Genomic DNA, 19,801 nt, shown 5'->3' on the forward strand with positions numbered 1-19,801 from the left:
TTTGGCAGTGGGACTTTGTGCCGCGCTCGGGTGCCGTCCAGCCTTAAGGTCATTATAATGGGGCCCGGCGGCCTCGGCGTCACCGGGCCCTCGTTAGCGCAGCCCCAAAGGAGTTAACGCCGGAGCAGCTCGCCATTGGCTGCGGCAGCAACGCCTCTCCTCCCCTCTTGAAATTATTATCGGAATAACAAGTCTAGGCTTTATCGCACGGAGACCTGGGTGTTGGCTGGCAGCTGTCCTCCCCCCCCCCCCCCCCCCCCCAATCTCGTTTAATCTTTAACACTGAAATGCTGAGCTGGCTTCTTTAATCAATTTAAATATTATGCAACTCCCGCGAACATCGTCTCCCGGCGTTGCACAAGAGCTCCGTGTGCCACCAGCCCGCCGCACAAGGCCCAGGGCCCCTTCACACGCCATGGTGGCTCTGTGGGGTGGCCTGGGTCCCATGCTGCAGGGTGGCCCAGCTCCTGCCTTGCAGCATGGCCCAGGTCCCACATCTCTGGGTGGCCCAGCTCCTCCTTTGCAGCATGGCCTGGCTCCCGTGTCATGGGGTAGCCCAGGTTCTGCATCGTGGGGTGGCCCAGGTCCTGCGTTGCAGCATGGCCTGGTTCCCGCATCACAGGGTGGCCCAGATCCCACATTGCAGCATATCCTGGGTCCCGCATCGCTGAGTGACCCAGGTCCTGCATCACTGGGTGGCCCAGGTCCTGCATCACTGGATGGCCCAGGTCCTGCATCGTGGGGTGGCCCAGGTCCTGCATCGTGGGGTGGCCCAGGTCATGTATTGTGGGTGGCCCAGGTTCCACGCTGCAGCATGTCCCAGGTCCTGCATCACTGGGTGGCCCAGGTCCTGCATTGCGGGTGGCCCAGGTCCTGCATCACTGGGTAGCTGAGGTCCTGCATTGCGGGTGGCCCAGGTCCTGCAGCATGTCCCAGGTCCTGCATCACTGGGTGGCCCAGGTCCTGCATCACTGGGTAGCTGAGGTCCTGCATTGCTGGGTGGCCCAGGTCATGCATTGCAGGTGGCCCAGGTCCCTCACTGCAGCATGTCCCAGGTCCTGCATCGCCGGTGGCTCTCCCAGCTCCTGCAGTTTGCCGGGAGATGCCCACTGCAGCACCCAGGTGCCCTCGCTGGCTCCGGGCTGGGCCGCAGCGAGCCCATGGCCCCCAGGGGGTTTGGAGAGGGAGCCGGCGGCCTTGCCCAGGGTGCCTGTCCCTGCCGCGCACCCCGACCTGGGGCTGGGCACCCCGAGCACGGTGCGGGGAGGCTTTCCTTGGGCGGGGAGCCACGGTGGGTGCAGGGGAAATCTGCCCTGCTGGCAGCAAAGCACCGGCTCACGGACAACCGATGGCGCTGCCGGGTGTCCTGCCCCCAACAGCCTTCCCGGCCGGCAGCCCACGGCCTCGGCACTGGGGGGTCCCAGCACCCAGGGTCCCAGCACCGTGGGGTCCCAGCCCACCCTGGCCGGCTGTGGGCCAGGCTCTGGTGTGGGCTGCCCGGCTGCTGCTGGCTATAGGGGTGCAGACCCATACGGGTATGGGGCTATATGGGGTGCAGACAACGTATGGAGCCGTGGGGGGTGTGGAGCTGCGCAGGCTGCCCAGGCTGTGGGGTTGCACAGGGCACAGAAGCGTATGGGGTACAGGCCATACGGGGTGCAGATCCATACAGCGTGCCCGTCCATACGAGGACAGATCCCTGCAGCGTGCAGCTCTGTACAGGGCAGAGCTGTGCAAGATGCAGCTCCTCCGTATGGGGACAGATCCGTACAGCATGCAGATCCGTACAGCATGCTGGTCCATATGGGGACAGATCTGTACAGAATGCAGCTCTGTGCAGCATGCCGGTCCATATGGGGACAGATCCGTATAGCATGCAGCTCTGTACAGCATGACAGTCCCTATGGGGACAGATCCATACAGTGTGCAGCTCTATATGGGGACAGATCCGTACAGCGTGCAGCTCTGTGCAGCGTGCAACTCTATATGGGGACAGATCCATATAGCATGCAGCTCTGTACAGCATGCCGGTCCATACGGGGACAGATCTGTACAGTGTGCAGCTCTATATGGGGACAGATCTATACAGCGTGCAGCTCCGTGCAGCATGCCGGTCCATACGGGGACAGATCCATACAGCATGCAGATCCATACAGCATGCCGGTCCATACGGGGACAGATCCGTACAGCGTGCAGCTCTGTGCAGCATGCCGGTCCATACGGGGACAGATCCGTACAGCATGCGGCTCCGTACAGCGTGCCAGTCAATACAGGGACAGATCCGTACAGCGTGCGGCTCCGTACAGCGTGCCGGTCCGTACGGGGACAGATCCGTACAGCATGCGGCTCCGTACAGCATGCCAGTCAATACAGGGACAGATCCGTACAGCGTGCGGCTCCGTACAGCGTGCCAGTCCATACGGGGACAGATCCGTACAGTGTGCAGCTCTGCACAGTGCGCGGCGCTGCGCGGCGGCGCTGGGCTCCCGCTCGCTCCCCCTTGTGGGAACGGCGACGAGGAGCTCCCGGAGCCGGCCGGGGCCAGCGCAGCGGGATGGCCCAAACCGGGACCCCGGCTCCGGGCGGCAGGAGCGGGGGCTGCCAGGCGGCTGCCAGCGCTGCGGGGACCGGGAAGGGGGAGCCGGGCCGGGCTGCTGCCAGCCCTCTCCGTTCCTGCGGCTCCGGCATGGCCCCGGCAACCCTGACGTTGCCAGCCAAGCCGGGAGACGCAAAGGGGACGCCGGGGAACTGGCTTTCCCCGCAGCGCTGCTGCTGAGCAGGGCACCGGGCCCATTTCCCACCTTCCCCTCGTTGCCCGAGGCCTGGGAAGCTGCTCCCGGGTTCCAGGGAGCCTCGGGCTGGCGGGAGGCGGCCGCCGGAGCGCGGGAACGGCATCGCGGGCCGCGGCGCCCAGCGGGGCTCCGGGAAGGGCTGCCGCCGCGCGCGGAGAAGGGCCAAACGGGGATGGAGAAAAGGGGCGCGGAAGCGGCCCCGGAAGAGCGCGGCAGCCGCGCCGCTCCGTGCCCCTTCCTATCTGCGGCCCGATCTGGCAGGGGGCTGGGAGCAGCCAGGGCCGCGCGACGCGCTGTGGTTTGGCACCGGGCGCGCAGGCGCTCCGCCGCCTTTGGGGCGAACGCCAGCTTGCAGCCGGCGGCGCGGGAGTGTGTGTGTGTGTGTGCGTGTGTGTGTGCGTGTGTGTGTGTGTCTTTTTTGTCTTTTTTTTTTTTCTTTTCTTTTCTTTTTTTTTGCCCCGTGCTCGTTTTCGGTTTGAATTTCGCCGCCCGCCTCGCTGGAGGGGCGAAGGCGCCCGAGGCGGGCGGGCGGGCGGGCGAGCGGCTTCCTTCCTGCGCCGCCGGGCGGGCGAGGGGCTCCCGGCACGGGGGGGGGGGGGGGGCGAGGGCACGGTGCAGCGAGGCCCGGCCGCCTTTGCTTAAATCGGGTCCTCCGCCGCCGTAACGTGGCACGGCTGGCGCGGTGCGGCGGGGTCCTGCCTTTGCAAGCGCGTGCTGGGGCAGATGCTCCGCACCCCTTAATACACCCCATTTTTTCATGCCAGATTCCCGCTCCGGAGGGGAGAGGGGAAATCCAAGACGCGGGGGCTCGGGGCTCGGCCAGCGCAGAGCAAAGCTTCCGAGCCGCTTTTGCTCCTTGCGGCAAGCAGCGTTTGGGGCATCCGCACGCGAGGACGGAGGGAACGGAGGGGGAGAGGAGCGGCGGCGGCGCGGCACGGCGCGGGAGCGCTCGCCCCCTTCCCAGCGCCGCATCCAGCTGCATCGGTGCAAAACCCCGGCAGCACATCTGCACCCGGAGCCGGCCGCGCGCTCGCACCACCGGCATCGGCGGCGATCACTGCGCGTGGGGGGCGTTAGATTGAAAACGGCAGGGGACGGGCCGAAGCAGCTTAAAAAAGACAACCAAAAAAAGTAAAAAATGTATATACAGGAAAGGGGGCGCGGGGGGGGGGGGCCGGCGCGGGCGCTAGAGGTTGGTGACGTACACCTCCAGGCCGTTGGGAGCCGCGCGGGCCGAGCCGCGGCGGCCCTCGCCGACGCTCTCGTAGAGGTGCTCGGGGGGCCGCGGCCGCCCCCGCGGGCCGGGTTTCCTCCAGTTCGCGTCCACGGCCTCGTAGTCGGGGTCGGGGCCGGGCCAGGCTCCGTCGCCGATGGACTCGTAGCAGGGCTCGGCGGAGGCGTCGGGCCGCGGGCAGCGGGGCCAGTGGCGGCCCGGCTCGGCCGCGTCCCGCGGGGGCGAAGCCGCCTGCCGCGCTTTCCTCCCGGCGCCTTTGCACACCGTCGAGTACATGTCCTCCACCTGCCCGGGGGAGGCGGTTAGGGGCGGCCCCCGCCCGTCACCGCGACTCGGGCCCGGAGCCGAGTCCCGCTCGGGATCCGCGGAGCCGAGCGGCTGGCAAAGCCCTACCGCGGCCCGGGGCGCCTCGGCCACGGCGGCGCCGTCCGGCGGCTCCGGCTTCTTGGCCTTGCGCACGCAGGCGTAGTCGGCGGAGGCGGCGGCGGCGGCGGGGGCGGCGGGGGGGGCCGCGGGCCGGCGCGGCGGCGGGGCGAACAGCAGGTTGGAGTAGGTCTGCTCGGCCTCCGGCGGCCGCGGGCCGGGGATGCGCGGCAGCTCCCGGTGCGGGAGGATGCTGGAGCTGGAGCCGCGCGGCTGCAAATCGCCCCCGGCGTCCGGCGCGCCCAGCGCGTGGAGCAGGTCCAGGCTGGCCGGTCGCTGGCCTGCGGGGGGAGAGGGGGCAGGTTTTGGGGGGGCCGCGGCCGGTGCCGCTGCCGCGCTCCCGGCCGCCCGCCGGCACGCGCGGACACGGCCGGCGACCCGCGACGGCGACTCACCCTCGTCCTTGGGCTGCAGCCGGCAGAGCTCGTGCAGCGTCGTGTCGGATTTGCTGAGCGACCGCAGCTGCGTCTGCCTGAGCAGGGCCTGCGCGGGGCGAGGGGGGGCCGTGAGCGGGGCCATGCCCGGGCCCCCCCCGCCCCCAGCCCCCCGCGCGCCCCCTTACCTTGTCCACGAGCTTCACTGCGTCCGTGGGAACCTTCTTCTTCCGGCCCTTGCTGCAAGGAGACGCGGGGCTGAGCCGGGGGCGGCCGAGCTGGAGCAGCGGGGACCCTTCGAGCCGGCGCCTGGCTCCTCAGCAGGTCCCGCACTGCCCCCGGCGGGATGCTCCATGCCCCCCCCAGTGGGATGCTCTGTGCTCCCCCCCCCCCCCAGCGGGATGCTCCATACCCCCCTGGCGGGATGCTCCGTGCCCTCCCCGGCGGGATGCTCTGTGCCCCCCTCGGCAGGATGCTCCATACCCCCCCGGCAGGATGCTCCATACCCCCCCCCGGCAGGATGCTCCGTGCCCCGGGGGCCGGCGAGAGAGCAAAAAGCCAAGTGGGGTGCGGAGCAGGAGAGCAGCGCTCCCGGGGGACCCTCGTCCCGCTGGGATGGGAAGCAGGACCGGGGGGGTGGGGGGGGTCTCGTACCGTCTGCAGGCGGCGCACAGGGCGCCGAGGTAGACGAGGGCGCCGAGCAGGGCCAGGGGGGCGACGGCCGGCAGCAGCGGGGGCCCCGGCAGCCCCTCGCCCCCCTCCGCCGCCGCCATAGGCGAGCCGCTTCCCGCGCCGCGGCCGGGCCCTGCGGAGAGAGGAGGAGGGTCGGGCACCGGGGACAGCTCGGGGGGGGGGGGGTGACCAGCACCCGTCGCCGGATGAGTCCTTTGAAGCCGGGGGCCCCGCTCGGCCTGGCAGCGTCACCGCGGGAAAGCGGGCGCTGGGGCCCGGCGCTATCGCTCGGCCGCCGTTATCAGCCCGGCCACGCGCTCAGCTCCGGCTGCGCCGTGCGGGGGAGCTGGGAGGGACCGTGCCGCCTCGGTGCCGGCACGGCCCCCGCTCGCCCTTGGTTTCGGGCCCCCCGAGGCCGGGTGCAAGTGCACAGCGGTGGGTGCTCAGCCCCCCCCCCCGGCAGCCCCAGGCTGAAATTCAGATTTTTTTTTTTTTTTTTAACTATAAGGACCCAAGCTCTGGCGGCGCCACGGAGCTCTTGCAAAGGAGCCGCCCGGGCCCCGAGGGCGCCGTAAGGAGCTTCAGGGCCACCCCAAGCCGAGAGGGGCCGGGGCAGCGAACCCTGGGCGTGGGAAAGTGAGTCCTTCCTGCCACCATGCCACCCACCACCGCGCAAACCCACCGCCGCGCCACCGAGCACCGTGCAACGCATTGCCATGCCACTGAGCACCATGCAAATCCATTGCCGTGCCACCGAGCACCATGCAATGCATTGCCGTGCCACCGAGCAGTGTGCAAAACCATTGCCGTGCCACCGAGCACCGTGCAACGCATTGCTGTGCCACTGAGCACCATGCAAATCCATTGCCGTGCCACCGAGCACCATGCAACACATTGCCGTGCCACCGAGCACTGTGCAAAACCATTGCCGTGCCACCGAGCACCGTGCAACGCATTGCCGTGCCACTGAGCACCATGCAAATCCATTGCCGTGCCACCGAGCACCATGCAATGCATTGCCGTGCAACCCACTGCCGTGCCACCGACAGCGGCGCAGCACCTCGTCCCCGCAACGTTCGGCCCGGCCACAGCAGCAGCGCAGGGCGCAGGCACCCGGCTCCAAGCGACAGCCAAGGGCCGGGTCTGCCTCATCCCGGTCCTGCCTGTCCCGCAGGGAGGCTCCAGGCAAGCCTGCACCAGCTGGGACCCGCCGCCCCCCCAGGGCTGCTCCCCCGGCTGCAGGGTAGGGGAGGGCTGAGCAGCGCTTAGGGGGAAAATGCCGCCTGGGAAGGGGCAACGCGGCTCCCCGCAGCCCTGGGCTCCCGCTCCAGCAACGACGGCAGCAAGGAAGGGCCCCGAGCGGCTCCCGCCTGCTCCCACCCCTCCAGCCAGAGGAGCCAGGTGAAAGGGTGCCAGCCCTGCTAACGGGCTCCTTCCCTGCTAGCGGCGTCGCTGCTCCCTGCCGGTTCCCGGCTCGTCCCGCTCCACCTCCATGCCGTCGCGGCCCCAGGTCCACAGCGGGGCCACGCTCACGCCGTAACATAGGAGCAGGAAACGTTGCAGATTGCCCAAACCTACCGCTCTTGCTCTCCCGTGACTCTTCCAAGGAAAGAGGTCACTTTGCATGGGAAAGTGCAGCCGACGGGCTGGCCTTCGCCTGACCATAACAGCGGCGGGAGGACGGCTGAACCGGGCCGAGCCCAAGGGCGGCCCGGCCCCGCAGCCAAAGCAGGCGCAGAAGGATGTAGAGAGAGACGTGTACAAAACCCCGGCAAGCACCGGCTTCCCCATGTCCCTCCCCGAAACCTGCTCTCGGGGGCTGCCAGAGCTGGGGCTGGTAACCACGTTTAAGAAGAAACCAGACCCCCACGTCTCCCTTTGCCAGCCGAAGGAGAAGGCAGCTGCATCCAACCACGTCTCCAGCCTCCTCCCTCGCTAGATGAGCCTCAACAACAACTTCAGGTCCCTTTTTTTAACGGTCCCGGCCACGTCGGCAGAGTGGGAGTGCCGGTTCCTGCCTGCAGCAGAGCGCACGGGTGCACAGAGCTGGCGTGGGTGCGCAGGGCCGGTGCAGATGCACCAAGCTGGCGCGGGTGCACCGAGTTGGCGCGGGTGCACGGAGCTGGCACGGGTGCACGGAGCTGGCAGCAAGTCCAGGGCAAGAGAAGCAGAGGGGTGCAGGTGCCGTGGAGCCTGGGACCAAGCACGGACGGCGGCAGCAGCTGCTCCCAGCTCCGTGCAAGCCCCCAGGGCAGCGTTCAGCTGCTCAGACCCTGCTCCCCGAAAAGGCTGGTGTGTTGCTAGACATCAGCGTGCCAGTGTTTGGAAAATGCCTTGGTCCAAAGTTTTCCCTTGTGCCTGCACAGCCAACAGAAGAAGAGAGACCAAGGTAGCTTGCAGCCTGGCAAACACTGGAGCAGAAGGTGGCTCAAGGAAGTCATAACAACCGATCCAGACAAGAAGGCCGACAAAGCTTGCACGTCGGAGCAGGACGATGTCCACAAGCGCTGCTGGGGGCCCAGGGAGCCCTTCGGCCATTCCCCGTGCCTCTCACTCACCCTCTTACGTATCCTCATCCCATTCACAGAGATCAGGTGAACTCCAGTGGGAAACCAGCTTCAGACCCAACCTACCTCGCACGAACCTCGTATGCTAAATCAGGGCCCAGTCGGACAGCGCAGGGACTTCCCGTGGCCCCAGCTCTGCTTGACGAACCTCCTTTGCATGTTCAGAGTCGGCGCCCTCCGAGGGGGGGACTAACGCCAAGACACGCAAACGCAGCATCTCCCCCGCCGGGCTCCTCTTCCTCCGAGCCGCGGCATCGCAAGTGGGAAAGGAGCTCGGGAAGGAGGAGCTCAGGGGAGGTTTTATCCATCAAGCGACCTGTCTTGCTCCTCTCCCATGCGCATCTCACGTCACACGCCAGCGCACTTGGCGCATCTTCACCCAAATAACCGGCCAGCCTTGGCCCACCTGTAGCGCTGTTTCATCTGAGAACTTCCCACGCCTTTGGGTACTTCACCGACTAACGCTTTAACCCCTGGAGACCAATTATTTCGATGTGGAAACCGAGACAGGTTTAAGGGACTAACCCAGCTGGACAGACTGGCTTAGATCAGAGCTGGGAAGGGAGCTCGGTTCTCTCTTCGACAACGCTTTAATTAGACAACCCTGCTTTTCTGTCTGAGCATACGTTAATTATGTGGATTACCTGCAATACGAGCGGTTGTTTCAGACAGTCCTCGCTTAACTTGTTTAGCTTATTAGGGTGACAGGATCACAAGCTGCCAAAGGAACCGTATTCAGGGCAGAACTGAAGAACAGGCTCTGAAGTTCAGCAGACAAAATGATAACAAGGCACGAGGCTGGAAGCTGGTGTCAAACCGAAACTGAAGCGCGAGCTTTTATCGCTGAGGTAAGCGCACCCCGGGACGGCTCTTCCCGTGGGGCCGTGGATTTTCCCTCCCTGAATTTCTAAGGTCCGAGAACGAGACTCCCTACGTCGAAGTTAACGCAGAGAAATTCTGCTGGCCCACTTTGCCGGTCCTCCGTGTTGTGCAGGAGGGCAGCGGTCCCGTCTGGATTCTGCCCTGGTAGGAGCGTTGGGCGCACGCTCGCCAGCACGTGCGGCTTCAGCCGCCCCTTATCTGCTCCGCTCAGCCGTACGGACAGAGCGGCGCCCTGGGACCAGCCAGTGCAAGTGAAGCTGTTAGCACGGATCTACCGGCGTAAGTAAGAAATGACTGCCGAAGTCCCATGAAGGCCAGTTCTGCTGCCTGGCACGCGAGCTACAGCCTTCCAGGTGGTTTCAGGCAGGCAAGGAGAACACTTTGTTTGCCTGAGAACTGCGAATCCGAGACCTGGCGCTTGAAAATCCGGTGTCTGACTAAATTTGCTCAGACTCACTCAGATAAGACCGAGCCGGTTTAGCTAAGTCACGTGACAGGGGTTTGCGAGGTCAAGTTTTAAACAGACTTTGTGAAACGTGCAAATGAACTTCCTGCCAATAAAAAGTTATTGACCCCCAAGTCCTGGGGCTCTTCTCTAGGGCAAGAGCCTCCCCGCAGGCGGCATTTCGTGCTGCGCCGCCTTTGCGAGCCAAGATGGCTTTGAAGACGACGGCAGTTAGGGTAGCGCGCGAACGCGTACGCCCACAACCACAGCGCCCCGAGGAGGGAACAACTCCATTTCGCGATACCCGAGCACAAGCATCACGAGGACGCTCGCTTTGCTGCTCTACGACTCGGGAGCTTTTTGTGGCTTTAAAAAGCCCGGCTAACAAAAGGCTTAAATTTCTCAGCTAGGCTTCATGACAATGAAATTAAATTCACTGCAAAATTAAGTTCTGCCACTAGCAATTCTGCTTGGCCTCATCTAAACAGTGCAGGGTAACGAGAAAAAAAGTCCAAGAAACTATTAAAAATATATTTGCAGGGAAGCAGGACAAACACAAGTTGATTTCCATCAGCAGTTGTGAACCAGGCTGCAGCTGACCCAGGCTTGGGCACCCTGGGGAGCTTACTGAAAAAGAGTCTCAAGAAGGAGAAGTAGCCTTTTTTTTTTTTTTTTTTTGTCAATCACAAAAAGCGAAAGCCCCATAGCAGTTATGTCAACAACGTTTAATCTGCCCTAAATCATGGGACGTAATCACTAAATCTTAAAAATATTTCCAGCGTGGAGCGGGCACAGGATCTCATTCGCTACACTTGCATTTCAGCAGCAGGAACAAGGTAGGCTCTGAAGGGACAGATTTCATGGTTAAACTCCTGTTGAGTTGTTTAATTTATAAAGGACCAAATACACTTCTGAAGGCCAGTCCCAAATGTCACAAAACTTGGATGCACAACGCTTCTAATTATGGTCCTGATTGCTACGCATGTGCTGGACTGGCTTTTATAGAAAACTTACCTTAAAGTTTTAAGACTATAAGTAACTCTTCTGTTCATACTACGTGGCTTTGGTTGAGGCTGAAATTGCTGCAGCACTTTTCTTTCTTTGTGCCCTTCTGTATTTGCTGGAAACTTCGGCAAAAAAAAAATGCACTTCTAAGCACTAGCTGAGAAACTGCAGGACAGGTTTTTTGCAGAGATGAGCCACAGCAGGACACAAGTTCTGATGAGACCTCAGTGCTGCATTTACAGGAAGCCAGATTCCGAAATATGGAACGAGGGCATTAAGGAGACATGTTTTTTTTTTTTCCCCCCTCAGAATCACCTGCCTACCACAGCAGTTTTCTTGCCACAAAATCAGTAGTTATTCGCAATTTCAGGTCTTCAAAAGACTGTTTCAAAGGTCATGCTCTCAAGCCTCCAGAGACTCCCCACCTGCAGCAGGGTGATCAGCAGCTCAGCATTTCTGCAAGAGCTATTTCACATGCAAACAAAAAATCTAGTCCCCCCAAATCACTGGATTTTTTTTTTTTGGGGGGGTGTTTGTGTGGGGCAGAACAGTGTCCCGCACCTCTGAACTCAACAGTTAATTCACCAAGAAAGTAATCAGTTCCCACTCAACTTCCAGGTTCAAACCACGGGATCCCAGCCAAGTTCAAGTGCCTTTTCTTCCTTTCTAAGCCCAGGCACTTCTAGGGTGACCAACCATTAAATTGCACTGTGCTTACAGACCTCCTTGCCGCTGACGGGAAGTTTGTTAAATAATCCAGCTGATGCTTCCACACTGAAGTGCTAGAGGAATCCTGCCTTTCCAGTCTAGCTAGTTGCAACAGCATCTCTGACATGGCAGCAAATTCTATATGGAACGTTTAAATATTTTTCAACCCCTAGTTTAGCTGAATATATCCAAGTTTGCCAGACAAGAAAGTAAACACCACTTACTTTGCAGAAACTCAAAAGCCAGTGAGCGTGAAGAACAGCGATCCAACCATACTCTCTTCCTTGCGAATCAGTCTGGAGAATTTAGCTTCTTTTATCCGGCAGAGTTATTCCTAATTAGGGGCTCCAGAGCTTTTCAACCATCTTGATCTGTGCTCTCCCACTCTTCCTTTGGCTGATCTAGAGCAGCAGCGCTGAGCTGATACCATGCAGCACGATACCACAGCTCGCTTCCTGGCCCGCAGAGGTGGTTGCTTCACCCAATTGTAGGCTGGGTTTCTCCCTGCCTTGGCTCTGCAGGCACCCAGCGCACAACAGCACCCTCTGCCGCTTCCCCCTTCTGGCAGAGCTGGTTTTAATGCCAGCTGTCTACCCGAAAGAATGGGCTGCCCCACGTAAGCATCACCTTTCAAATGATCAGTGCCTTACAAAGATAGAGAAAAAAAGACTTTATTCACCAGGGACATAAACTGTCTTGGGTGGGATGCAGCAGCCATTTGAATAGGCAGTCTGACAACTGAAGCTGTGGAAGTTTCAAGGAGTGGTCAAAACGCAGCTTAGCCAGGACGCAGGACTAATACGCCCAATTATTACAAAGTAAAAGAGACATGTAAAGTAGTGTGAGAACACAAAGCAAAACTAAAAAATTTCTCTGCCCAACTCGGCTCACCAGTCATGGGCCACTTCAGCAAGCACCCGTGCTAAGCTGGGCACATTAATCCTTGTCATCACTCAACACTTGAGCATGGGAAACAAACAGTCATCTGGGAGGGAAGGGCACTGAACAATCGTTGTTAAACCCTCCAGTTAAACCCAGTGCGTGGAGAACATGAATTCAGAACAATGAAAAGGGTATGGCCGGTTTAGTTAGAAACCGATGGGTGCTGATATGCTCAAGGCAGTCTACGTCACCTTTTACATCTACCGAGAAGCTGGAACTTTGGTGCCCAACAGAGCTGAATCCAAGTGCTTTCCAGGAGGGAAGAGTCACTACAACAGATTTCTTGAAGACATTTCTCTTCTTGCTTCATTTCACTGTTGCTCTGTGGTTTCTGAGCTGCGTCTGCAGTAATGCTAAATCACACATGACTTAACAACTCTGATCATATCTCCTTCAGCCTTAGATTTTCGGATTAACTTGGCAGTGAATCAGACAGGCTTGGCCCTTGTAAGTAGGGGAAGCCCTGCCCAGACTGACAGCTTTTTAATTTTCTTAGAAATAGATAAAAAGAGTGGCATGAAAAGAGCAAAACTTTTCATTAGAAAAATGACTCACAGAATAAAAGAGATCTGATTTTTTTTAACTTAACAAAAAAAATGCATCCTTAAGATACTGTCCTGAAGTTACTAACAAAAACAAGTCCCACCAGAAAGAGTCTAATGGAACCACCGTCTCCTCTGGGGCAAGGGCTGGCTGCCACCAACACAGAATATAACCTAGGGGAGAAGTTATCCTTTCCACCTGAGGAGGAGGGCTCATGTTGCAGGGAAGGGCACTGTGCTTGCTTGGTCTGCCTCCAGCATAGCCTGAAGCTCTTCCACAGTCAGGGCTGCATGCTCAGCACATACAGACCTCCTGAGCTTTGTACTCATCCAAGGCCCGGTCTGACCCAGAACTGGGTCCCGAGATTTTTTTAATCTAAAAGGAATCTGTGTTCAACGAGCCACCTAGGACAGAAAAGCTCAAGTAACGATGGCAGAAGCATGAGGTTCCTCACAGAGTCGTTCCTAGCTAGAAGGTTTGAGACTCTGTTACTCGTCTGTTTTACTCCACCGGTTTTAGCATGCTGCTTGTGGAATGATGCAACTTTCCATGCCAAATCAATGGGTTTGGCCATAACATGGCCTAGGGATACTCTTACAGTCAGAATGAAGAAATATGTTGCTTGGGACTGCTAGTACCCACCTCCAAGCTGCCAGTTTTCTGTCTGTTCATTATACTAGGGCTGCAAGGAACTACTCTTAACATAACTGAGATTTCACATAAATCCCATAGCAAGGAACGGACGGGAGAGAGCAGTCGAAGCAATCTGCCGTTGTTGTTTTCACCTGGCACTAGTACCTGCCTTTTCTGCGCTGCCAGAATGTGCTTGGGACCCTGCCCCCACTTGCATGCGCTCAGTTGGCTGCTGCAAACACAAGCCACAGTTGACGGCAGGATGTGGGGCTTTCAAAGCCCCTCCTCGGCTGGGGCACAGCCAGCAACGTTATCACCCAAGTAACTACAGACTCTGAATGGAGGCACTACCGCAGTGATAACAGAGGAAAGCGTGCAAGAGAGCAGGGAATCATATTTCTTGCAGCCAGTCCTTATATGAGGCTCAGGCTTACTGAATGCTTTCGGGGCTGGACAGACGTATACTCTTCCCCGTCCCAGGAGAGCTCAGCTCAGTAGCATCTAGTTTTGGAAACTGCTGCTTTTCAGCCCAGTTTTCAAGCTGGACAGACTGAGGCCCAGAGGAGTGGGATGGCTCACCCAGGCTCTGAGGCTGTGAGCATGGGGCCTGCCTAGCAGGACGATCACTGCAGTCCAGTGCCTTCCTCAGAGGGACTAGAACTCAGTCATTTTTTTGTGCGTGTCTGCTTTCTTCTGCTCCCGCTGCAGACTGGCTTCCTGGGCCTGCAGCTGCCCCAGCTGTTTGTGAGCATTAGCCAGCTTCTCCTCCAGCTGAGCTGTAGCAATGCTGTGCCTGAAAGCAAAAGGTGTTAAAACAATGTCATCCCGCAGGCCAAGAGCAAAGGTCTGCCACCATCCTGGGAGGGGCCCCCCTTTCTGCCGGGATTAATGCAAGTGAAGTGCTGAAAGCCAGGAAGTACCTGGTGCTCAGCACAACCCGAGTTAGAAAATGTACAGGTCTTCTTGTGACACTCAACAGAAACACTGTGGAGATGGGCAGGGGAAAGAAAGGACTCCAGTACCTTTCCTCAAAAAGCTCCTCTCTCCCGCAGCTTGAATTCCACCCAAAGGACCCCAGACAAATATGCTCGTGACCAAGCTGCTCTGAAGAGCACATTAAAGGCTCTCTCCTGTACTTCCCCTTACATCTCATCCAAACGTGTTTCATCTGTTCCTGCAACACCTGATTTGAAGCCCATCCCTTCCCAGAAGGGCCAAGAATGATCAGTTCATCCTGCAGCCCCAAAGAGGATTTTTTCCTACCGTCCAATGTTGCGTGCCAAGGCCTGCTGAATTCCTCTGATATCCTTCTGTGTTTGTTCAATTTTTTCCATTGTCTGGAAGAGGCGGACGCTCAGGGCCTTCTTGGTGCTTTTGCTAGCATGGTAGATCTCCTTGCTGTTCCTCTGTGGCAGTGCTGTCCCTCCAGCCTTCTCTCCGGTGCTCTTCCCCCGCAGTTTCTCATTCAAAAAGTCAAACACGTTGCGGGGAGGCTTACGGCTGCCCGCAGGGGACTGGCCAGTACTATTTCCCTTTCCTCGGCATTTCCTCGGTTTGCCTGTGTCCAGCTTCCCCTGTTTCTTCTTCTGAAGCACCTCAGCACACTGGTCAAGGGACTTCCCTCGAGGAAGCACCACGGCCTGCACCGGCTCCACTCGTCCCTCAGAATTCTTCCCTAAACCTGAGGGGGAGAAGCCGTGAGGAGAGACACCAAGCAATTACCACGAGGACATCCCCTTCCCAAATCACCTCTCGCCACAAACTGCAACTGATAGTCACAAGCTTAGAACAAGCAAATTGGCTTTTGAGGTACAAAGTCATAACTACCATCAAAGTCAAGGGGGGCAGCAAGGGCCACAGACATTTGTGATGGATGCTCTGACAGGAGGTTTCTGCAGCAGAAAATAAGTGATGAAAAGCCCAAGGCCATCCGTCAGGCTAATTTCTATGAAGCCAGGTTCAGCTTCACATTTTCAGCTTCTTAAGCCAGGTTCTCCTTAAAACTGGTTTGGTTCCTCTGGAAGAACCAGACAAACGCAAGTAGCAGACTAGCCTCCCCAAGCCCCCAAGGCTCAGTACAATTTGTATAGTGAGAAGCTAGTTCATCAGGCTTTGAAGTCTGGGTCTAGAGCCAGAAGATGCTTTAACACAGACATCAGAAGCTTCATAGATCAGTTCCCTTCTACCTAAGGCCTTTGAACATCTCATACAACAGTTCTCACGGCTTTAATCATGAGTTTGACCATGGTTTGAAATGCCTCTAATTTTTGCTATTACCATACAGGTATTGGCGCATACATGCGCTTGCACTTAGATGAAATATCCCTTCTCGCTTTCTAACACTTCCACATAGGTGTGACTCATCCCAGTCTGAGCCTTATCTAACAGGCCCTTCAGCAAAGGAGTTTTAGCCTCCTGCAAAATCTTGCTCTTTGTAACCAGCCTCTGGGATCCATCATAAGACTAAGGTTACGAGGCAGGCAAATAAACTCAAGCCCTCACACTGCCGGGATCATCTTCTCCCCTTACCTTTTCCAAATTCGTATCCCATCTGAGCAAGCAGTTTGGAGCCAATGCCACGAGTATGGGCTTCCCAGCCACCAAAAGAGGAACTGCAAGCTGGAGTCCATTCCCCGTTCTCTGGGACGCCTGAATCTATCACTGTGGCACAGAAGAGACAGATCAGTGAAACACAAACAAAACTGCAATGTGAAACCTTCAGCTGAGGGTAGGGGAGGCCCACACAACACGAAAACTCCTCACTAGGCAGTGATTTACTGCACGCATGATCTTATAGCTCCAGGGAGAACAATCCAGAAGTTTTTATGTTTCTTTGCCTTACTCCTGGGATGATCACAGAGAGTGACATACACCACCAGGGTAGAAATTGGCATCGAGTCTACTGCAAGCATCATTCCGCACCTCCAGCTCACTTCTCTAGTATGAGGCTCCTCTAGGCCACTATGCTAATTTTGTATTATTAACATCCAATAATCTCAATTAGGCTAAATTTAAAGAGCTCTAGGACACAGCCTTGTCCCTGTGAAGTAACTGGGGCACTAGCACACGGAGGGTGTTGCCTGCGTAATCTTAAAGAAGTTACTTGGGCTCCCTCTGCATCAGCTTTCGACAGTAAAACAGGGCAGGGCTGTTACTCCTACTTCGCCAAAGCACTGGGAGGACCAAACATTTGCAGTCACTGGGATCTTGTATTCTAGTGTCATGGAGCTACACAAAGCTCTCAGAGAGACTAGGAAGCCTTCCGATTTATTTATTAGCTCAGCTCAGTCAGTCACATAAAAAAATAACAAAAGAAACAAAAAAAACCCACCCCACACACTCGCAGCTTGGAACCTACCTGTAAATGGCACCCTCTACTTTCATTTGTTAGGAGTTCTCATGGAAACCTCCAACTTTCACTAGCCCAGTAAAGTAATTTGCATGAAACCAAGATTGTAGTTAGCAATTGTAACATAACAGATACTTAATGTTCTCTGCTATCTTTTAGCAACATATAAAGAGATTATCTACTCTTTCATCAGAGACCAGACACTTGTGACAAAAGCTGCAAGCCAGGAGAGTAATTCAGTAGGTCCCAGAGAGGAGGGCAAACCTAGATCACAGGCCCTTCTTGCTCAGGCCCTCCCCACTCTACCTTTAGCGTAGCCAGAATCATCAACGCTGTCTTCATCAGATTCAGCGGAGGAGGCACCATCTTCACTTCGTAATGGGGGAATGATACCGTCTCCTTCTACAACAGCTTCCTTTAGCAGAAGGGAATCAAACTTCACAGTGTAGTAGCCACTGTCGATGTCTACAGAAGGAAAAGCAATGGACAAGAGTTCAAGGGTGCAATACGCAGCTGGCAGGGGGCTTTCTACAGCAGTTAGCTTCAGTGGGAGAGGAGGAAGGCCCAAGGAACATGTGTTTAAAGAAAAACTCTGGATTTTTTTTGCTTGAGATTTCTGTCTAGAAGGGAGAAGTACTCGCTGCAATGAAGAGCTATTTCCACAGTGCCTGTGTTGATACCTAGAGACCTATTTCTAAAAGTGATGAAAGACGGGCTGCCGAGAAATTGAATTAAAGAGAAGGCAAACTTGTTCCCTCAGACCTAGCAATAGTCAAAGAAAAAACGAAAGTGGGAATGAACCCCCACCCTGCCCAAGACACAGAGGCGCCTGCATCAGCAGCTGACAAGCAGGGCCAGCTCCCTCGGCTCTTCTTTAAAGAGGAGCAGATTATTGCAATTCTAGCATTCATGCAAGTTCCTGTAATACCTGTCTCTCTCCTACCAGTGCAGTTAATGACTGCATAGTTTTTTTTATTTATTTATTTTCACGCTCCTGCTCCTATGTTACCTTTTTGTCTAACGCTCTGTTTTCTAACCTCTTCCCATCCCAAGCCCTACAAAACTCGGAATATTTTCTCAGCTATTTCCAAATTTTCAGTTTAGGCCTGTAACAACCTAGTCAACTTTTTTCTATCATCAGGCAAAATAGTCAACTTTTTTCAGTTAAGCGTCCATGTTCACCCTCCATATAGCAGCCTGACAAGACACACTAAAGCAAGACTCACCGGTTATTTTTGCAGTATACCATATTCCATCACTGTGTTTTGCCAGGCAAGCCGAGCCCACCTCCAGGGTGCTCAGATTGGGCTCCTGAAATGGCTGAAGCTCTTCCACAGACACCACTTGCCCATGGGAAAACCTGCCAGAGATGGTGAAAGAAGAATTGTATCTACCCCACTTGGAAAGGGTTTAAATAAAAATTCCTTCCCTCATTAAAGAAAATATGAGCCAGTTGTCAGCACTGATGAATCTTCACCGATAACTATCGGTTTTATCACACACTATTTCAACTACAAAAGATATTCTTCAATTTTCATCTTAAAGACATTATTTATGCCATTTGACAATGCATTCTATGCTAGAGAATTAAGCTCCTCTTGCTAGTGACATGCCCAGTAAAAAATTTCACAGATCCATTGATAAACAGGATCACACAGAAATGCAGGTCTCTAGTCCAAACTCGTGCTCAAAGCAGGACCAGCTTCATAGACAGATCAGGTTGCTCAGGGCCTTATCTAGTTAAGTTTTGAAAATCTCCAAAGATGGAGACTCCACAACCTCTCTGTACAACCTGTATGCATGCACTATCTACAGACTGTTTTTTTTTTAAACATGTAAATCAATTATTAATTTAGCTACTCAATGGAGTAGGTAAAATCTCTGCATTTTCCCATGGGATTTACCATTTCACCTCTGCATTAGCTGAAGAAAACAGTCAAATCGTTTGATGCCACTGTTTACCATGTCATAATTTAAAAACAGGAAAAAAAAATATCTGGCAAAATTCCACCTGGTACAAAAGCCAAACACGGCACTTTCAGAGGAGCTTTCTTCCCTTGCATGACAAGGCCTTTAGCCACAAGAAGGCCATAAACTTCCTCCCACCCCTTTCTTTTTTACCGACAGTTCTCTTTAAATCTGCATTTGTCATCCAAGAAGAACGGACACGGCTTCAAAGACTTGTGAGTTGGATAGAGGTACAGCACTCTGACTCCTGCGCTGCCATCTTCTAAGTATTCTGTGCCCACAATCATGGCATTATGGTACTCCAGGGTCCCCCAAGAGCTGTAGTATGGGGCTTTAACCTTCATCCCACTCAATTCCTCCTCCTCCTCCTCCTCTCTGTCAGACTCCTCCTCCTCTTCACTGTATTTTGATTCACTTTTCTCATCAGTTTCTTCATCCCTCTTTGATGATATCTCATCATTAGTAGCTGAAGGTTTGTCCTCAGTTCCAAGCTCAGCAATGGCTTCCTTAAAAGCAGCATATTCCTCATCTTGGGCAGAACCGTCTAGGTTGGCCTCCTGCTCTCGGGATCCTACAGGAGAGGAGGAGGATGCGCTTGTATCTAACGTAGCAAGAAGTTTGCTCTTTTTAATAGACACCAGGCTAGATTCAGTCAGTTCTATCAGCTGCTTTAAGTCTTCCTGCAACTGGATCAAGTCCGTTTGCTGTGAGGGGTCGAGGCCGGTGCCCAGGGCCAGCTCTACCTGCTGCAGCTGGGCACTGTACGTGTGAATTGCTGCTTCCAGACTCTCTTCATCCATTATCAGCACAACGAAGGCGTGCCTAACTGCGTCCTTTCTGGGAGCTCAGAACACATTCAAGCAGGTTACTTAAAACGATCAACAGGTCTTCGTCCGCAGCCGCCACCGGCTAACCCGCCGTCCTGCTGCTTCCCCCTGAGGAGGCCCGACGCGGCGCCTGCAGCGAGGGACATTGAACGGCGCGTTACCGCGGCAGCAAGGGCGCCCGGCCCGGCCCAGGCTCTCGGGGCTGGCGCAGCGCCACGGCCATCGCCGCCATCACCGCCACCCCCCGCTCCCGCCTCCCGCCGCCGGCCCCGGCCGCCCGCCCGCCTCACTCACCCCCCGGCTCCCCCCTTCCCCCTGGGGCACCGCCATGACACCCCACCAGCTTCCGGTCCTCCACTCCATCCCACTTCCGGCCCCTCTAGCCGGCGCGTTACGCCGTTTAGGCTAGGAGACTCCCTCTAACGCGCCGGCGCAGA

At 56.6% G+C, this 19,801-nt stretch overlaps 2 protein-coding genes across 3 annotated transcripts; both read right to left on the minus strand.

The window, feature by feature from the left end:
* Nucleotides 1-3,952: 3,952 nt before the first annotated feature.
* On the minus strand, nt 3,953-11,378 carry LIME1 (Lck interacting transmembrane adaptor 1). Of its 2 annotated transcripts, none has more exons than XM_067307926.1 (5): nt 11,327-11,378; nt 5,478-5,628; nt 5,012-5,063; nt 4,845-4,932; nt 3,953-4,730 (listed from the first exon to the last, which is right to left on the minus strand). In XM_067307926.1, exons 2-5 carry the CDS (start codon nt 5,594-5,596, stop codon nt 3,979-3,981), a joined length of 1,011 nt encoding a protein of 336 aa, XP_067164027.1. In that variant the 5' UTR covers nt 5,597-5,628; nt 11,327-11,378; the 3' UTR covers nt 3,953-3,978. The 2 variants fall into 2 exon arrangements, with proteins under 2 accessions (XP_067164027.1, XP_067164026.1); XM_067307925.1 differs by lacking the exon at nt 11,327-11,378 and adding an exon at nt 8,707-9,117.
* A 379-nt stretch (nt 11,379-11,757) lies between these two features.
* ZGPAT (zinc finger CCCH-type and G-patch domain containing) lies at nt 11,758-19,697 on the minus strand. Its single transcript, XM_013953218.2, has 7 exons — nt 19,659-19,697; nt 18,691-19,494; nt 17,796-17,929; nt 16,876-17,034; nt 15,750-15,881; nt 14,484-14,901; nt 11,758-14,013 (listed from the first exon to the last, which is right to left on the minus strand). Exons 2-7 carry the CDS (start codon nt 19,335-19,337, stop codon nt 13,875-13,877), a joined length of 1,629 nt encoding a protein of 542 aa, XP_013808672.2. The 5' UTR covers nt 19,338-19,494; nt 19,659-19,697; the 3' UTR covers nt 11,758-13,874.
* Between the last annotated feature and the right edge of the window lie 104 nt (nt 19,698-19,801).

Source organism: Apteryx mantelli, chromosome 18, assembly GCF_036417845.1.
Source record: "Apteryx mantelli isolate bAptMan1 chromosome 18, bAptMan1.hap1, whole genome shotgun sequence".
In the NCBI taxonomy this organism is placed as follows: Eukaryota; Metazoa; Chordata; class Aves; order Apterygiformes; family Apterygidae; genus Apteryx; species Apteryx mantelli.

Bases quoted from the DNA above. Each gene is read 5' to 3' on its own strand.
- LIME1 (XM_067307926.1), bottom strand. From the start codon at position 5,596: ATGGCGGCGGCGGAGGGGGGCGAGGGGCTGCCGGGGCCCCCGCTGCTG. The intron at 5,064-5,477 runs GTACGAGACCCC...GTCTCCTTGCAG, and splicing joins CTGTGCGCCGCCTGCAGACG to CAAGGGCCGGAAGAAGAAGG. The intron at 4,731-4,844 runs GTGAGTCGCCGT...CTCCCCCCGCAG, and splicing joins GCTGCAGCCCAAGGACGAGG to GCCAGCGACCGGCCAGCCTG.
- ZGPAT (XM_013953218.2), bottom strand. From the start codon at position 19,337: ATGGATGAAGAGAGTCTGGAAGCAGCAATTCACACGTACAGTGCCCAG. The intron at 17,930-18,690 runs GTAAAAAAGAAA...CATCTCTGGCAG, and splicing joins AGATTTAAAGAGAACTGTCG to GTTTTCCCATGGGCAAGTGG. The intron at 15,882-16,875 runs GTAGAGTGGGGA...TCTGTGCCACAG, and splicing joins TGATTCTGGCTACGCTAAAG to TGATAGATTCAGGCGTCCCA.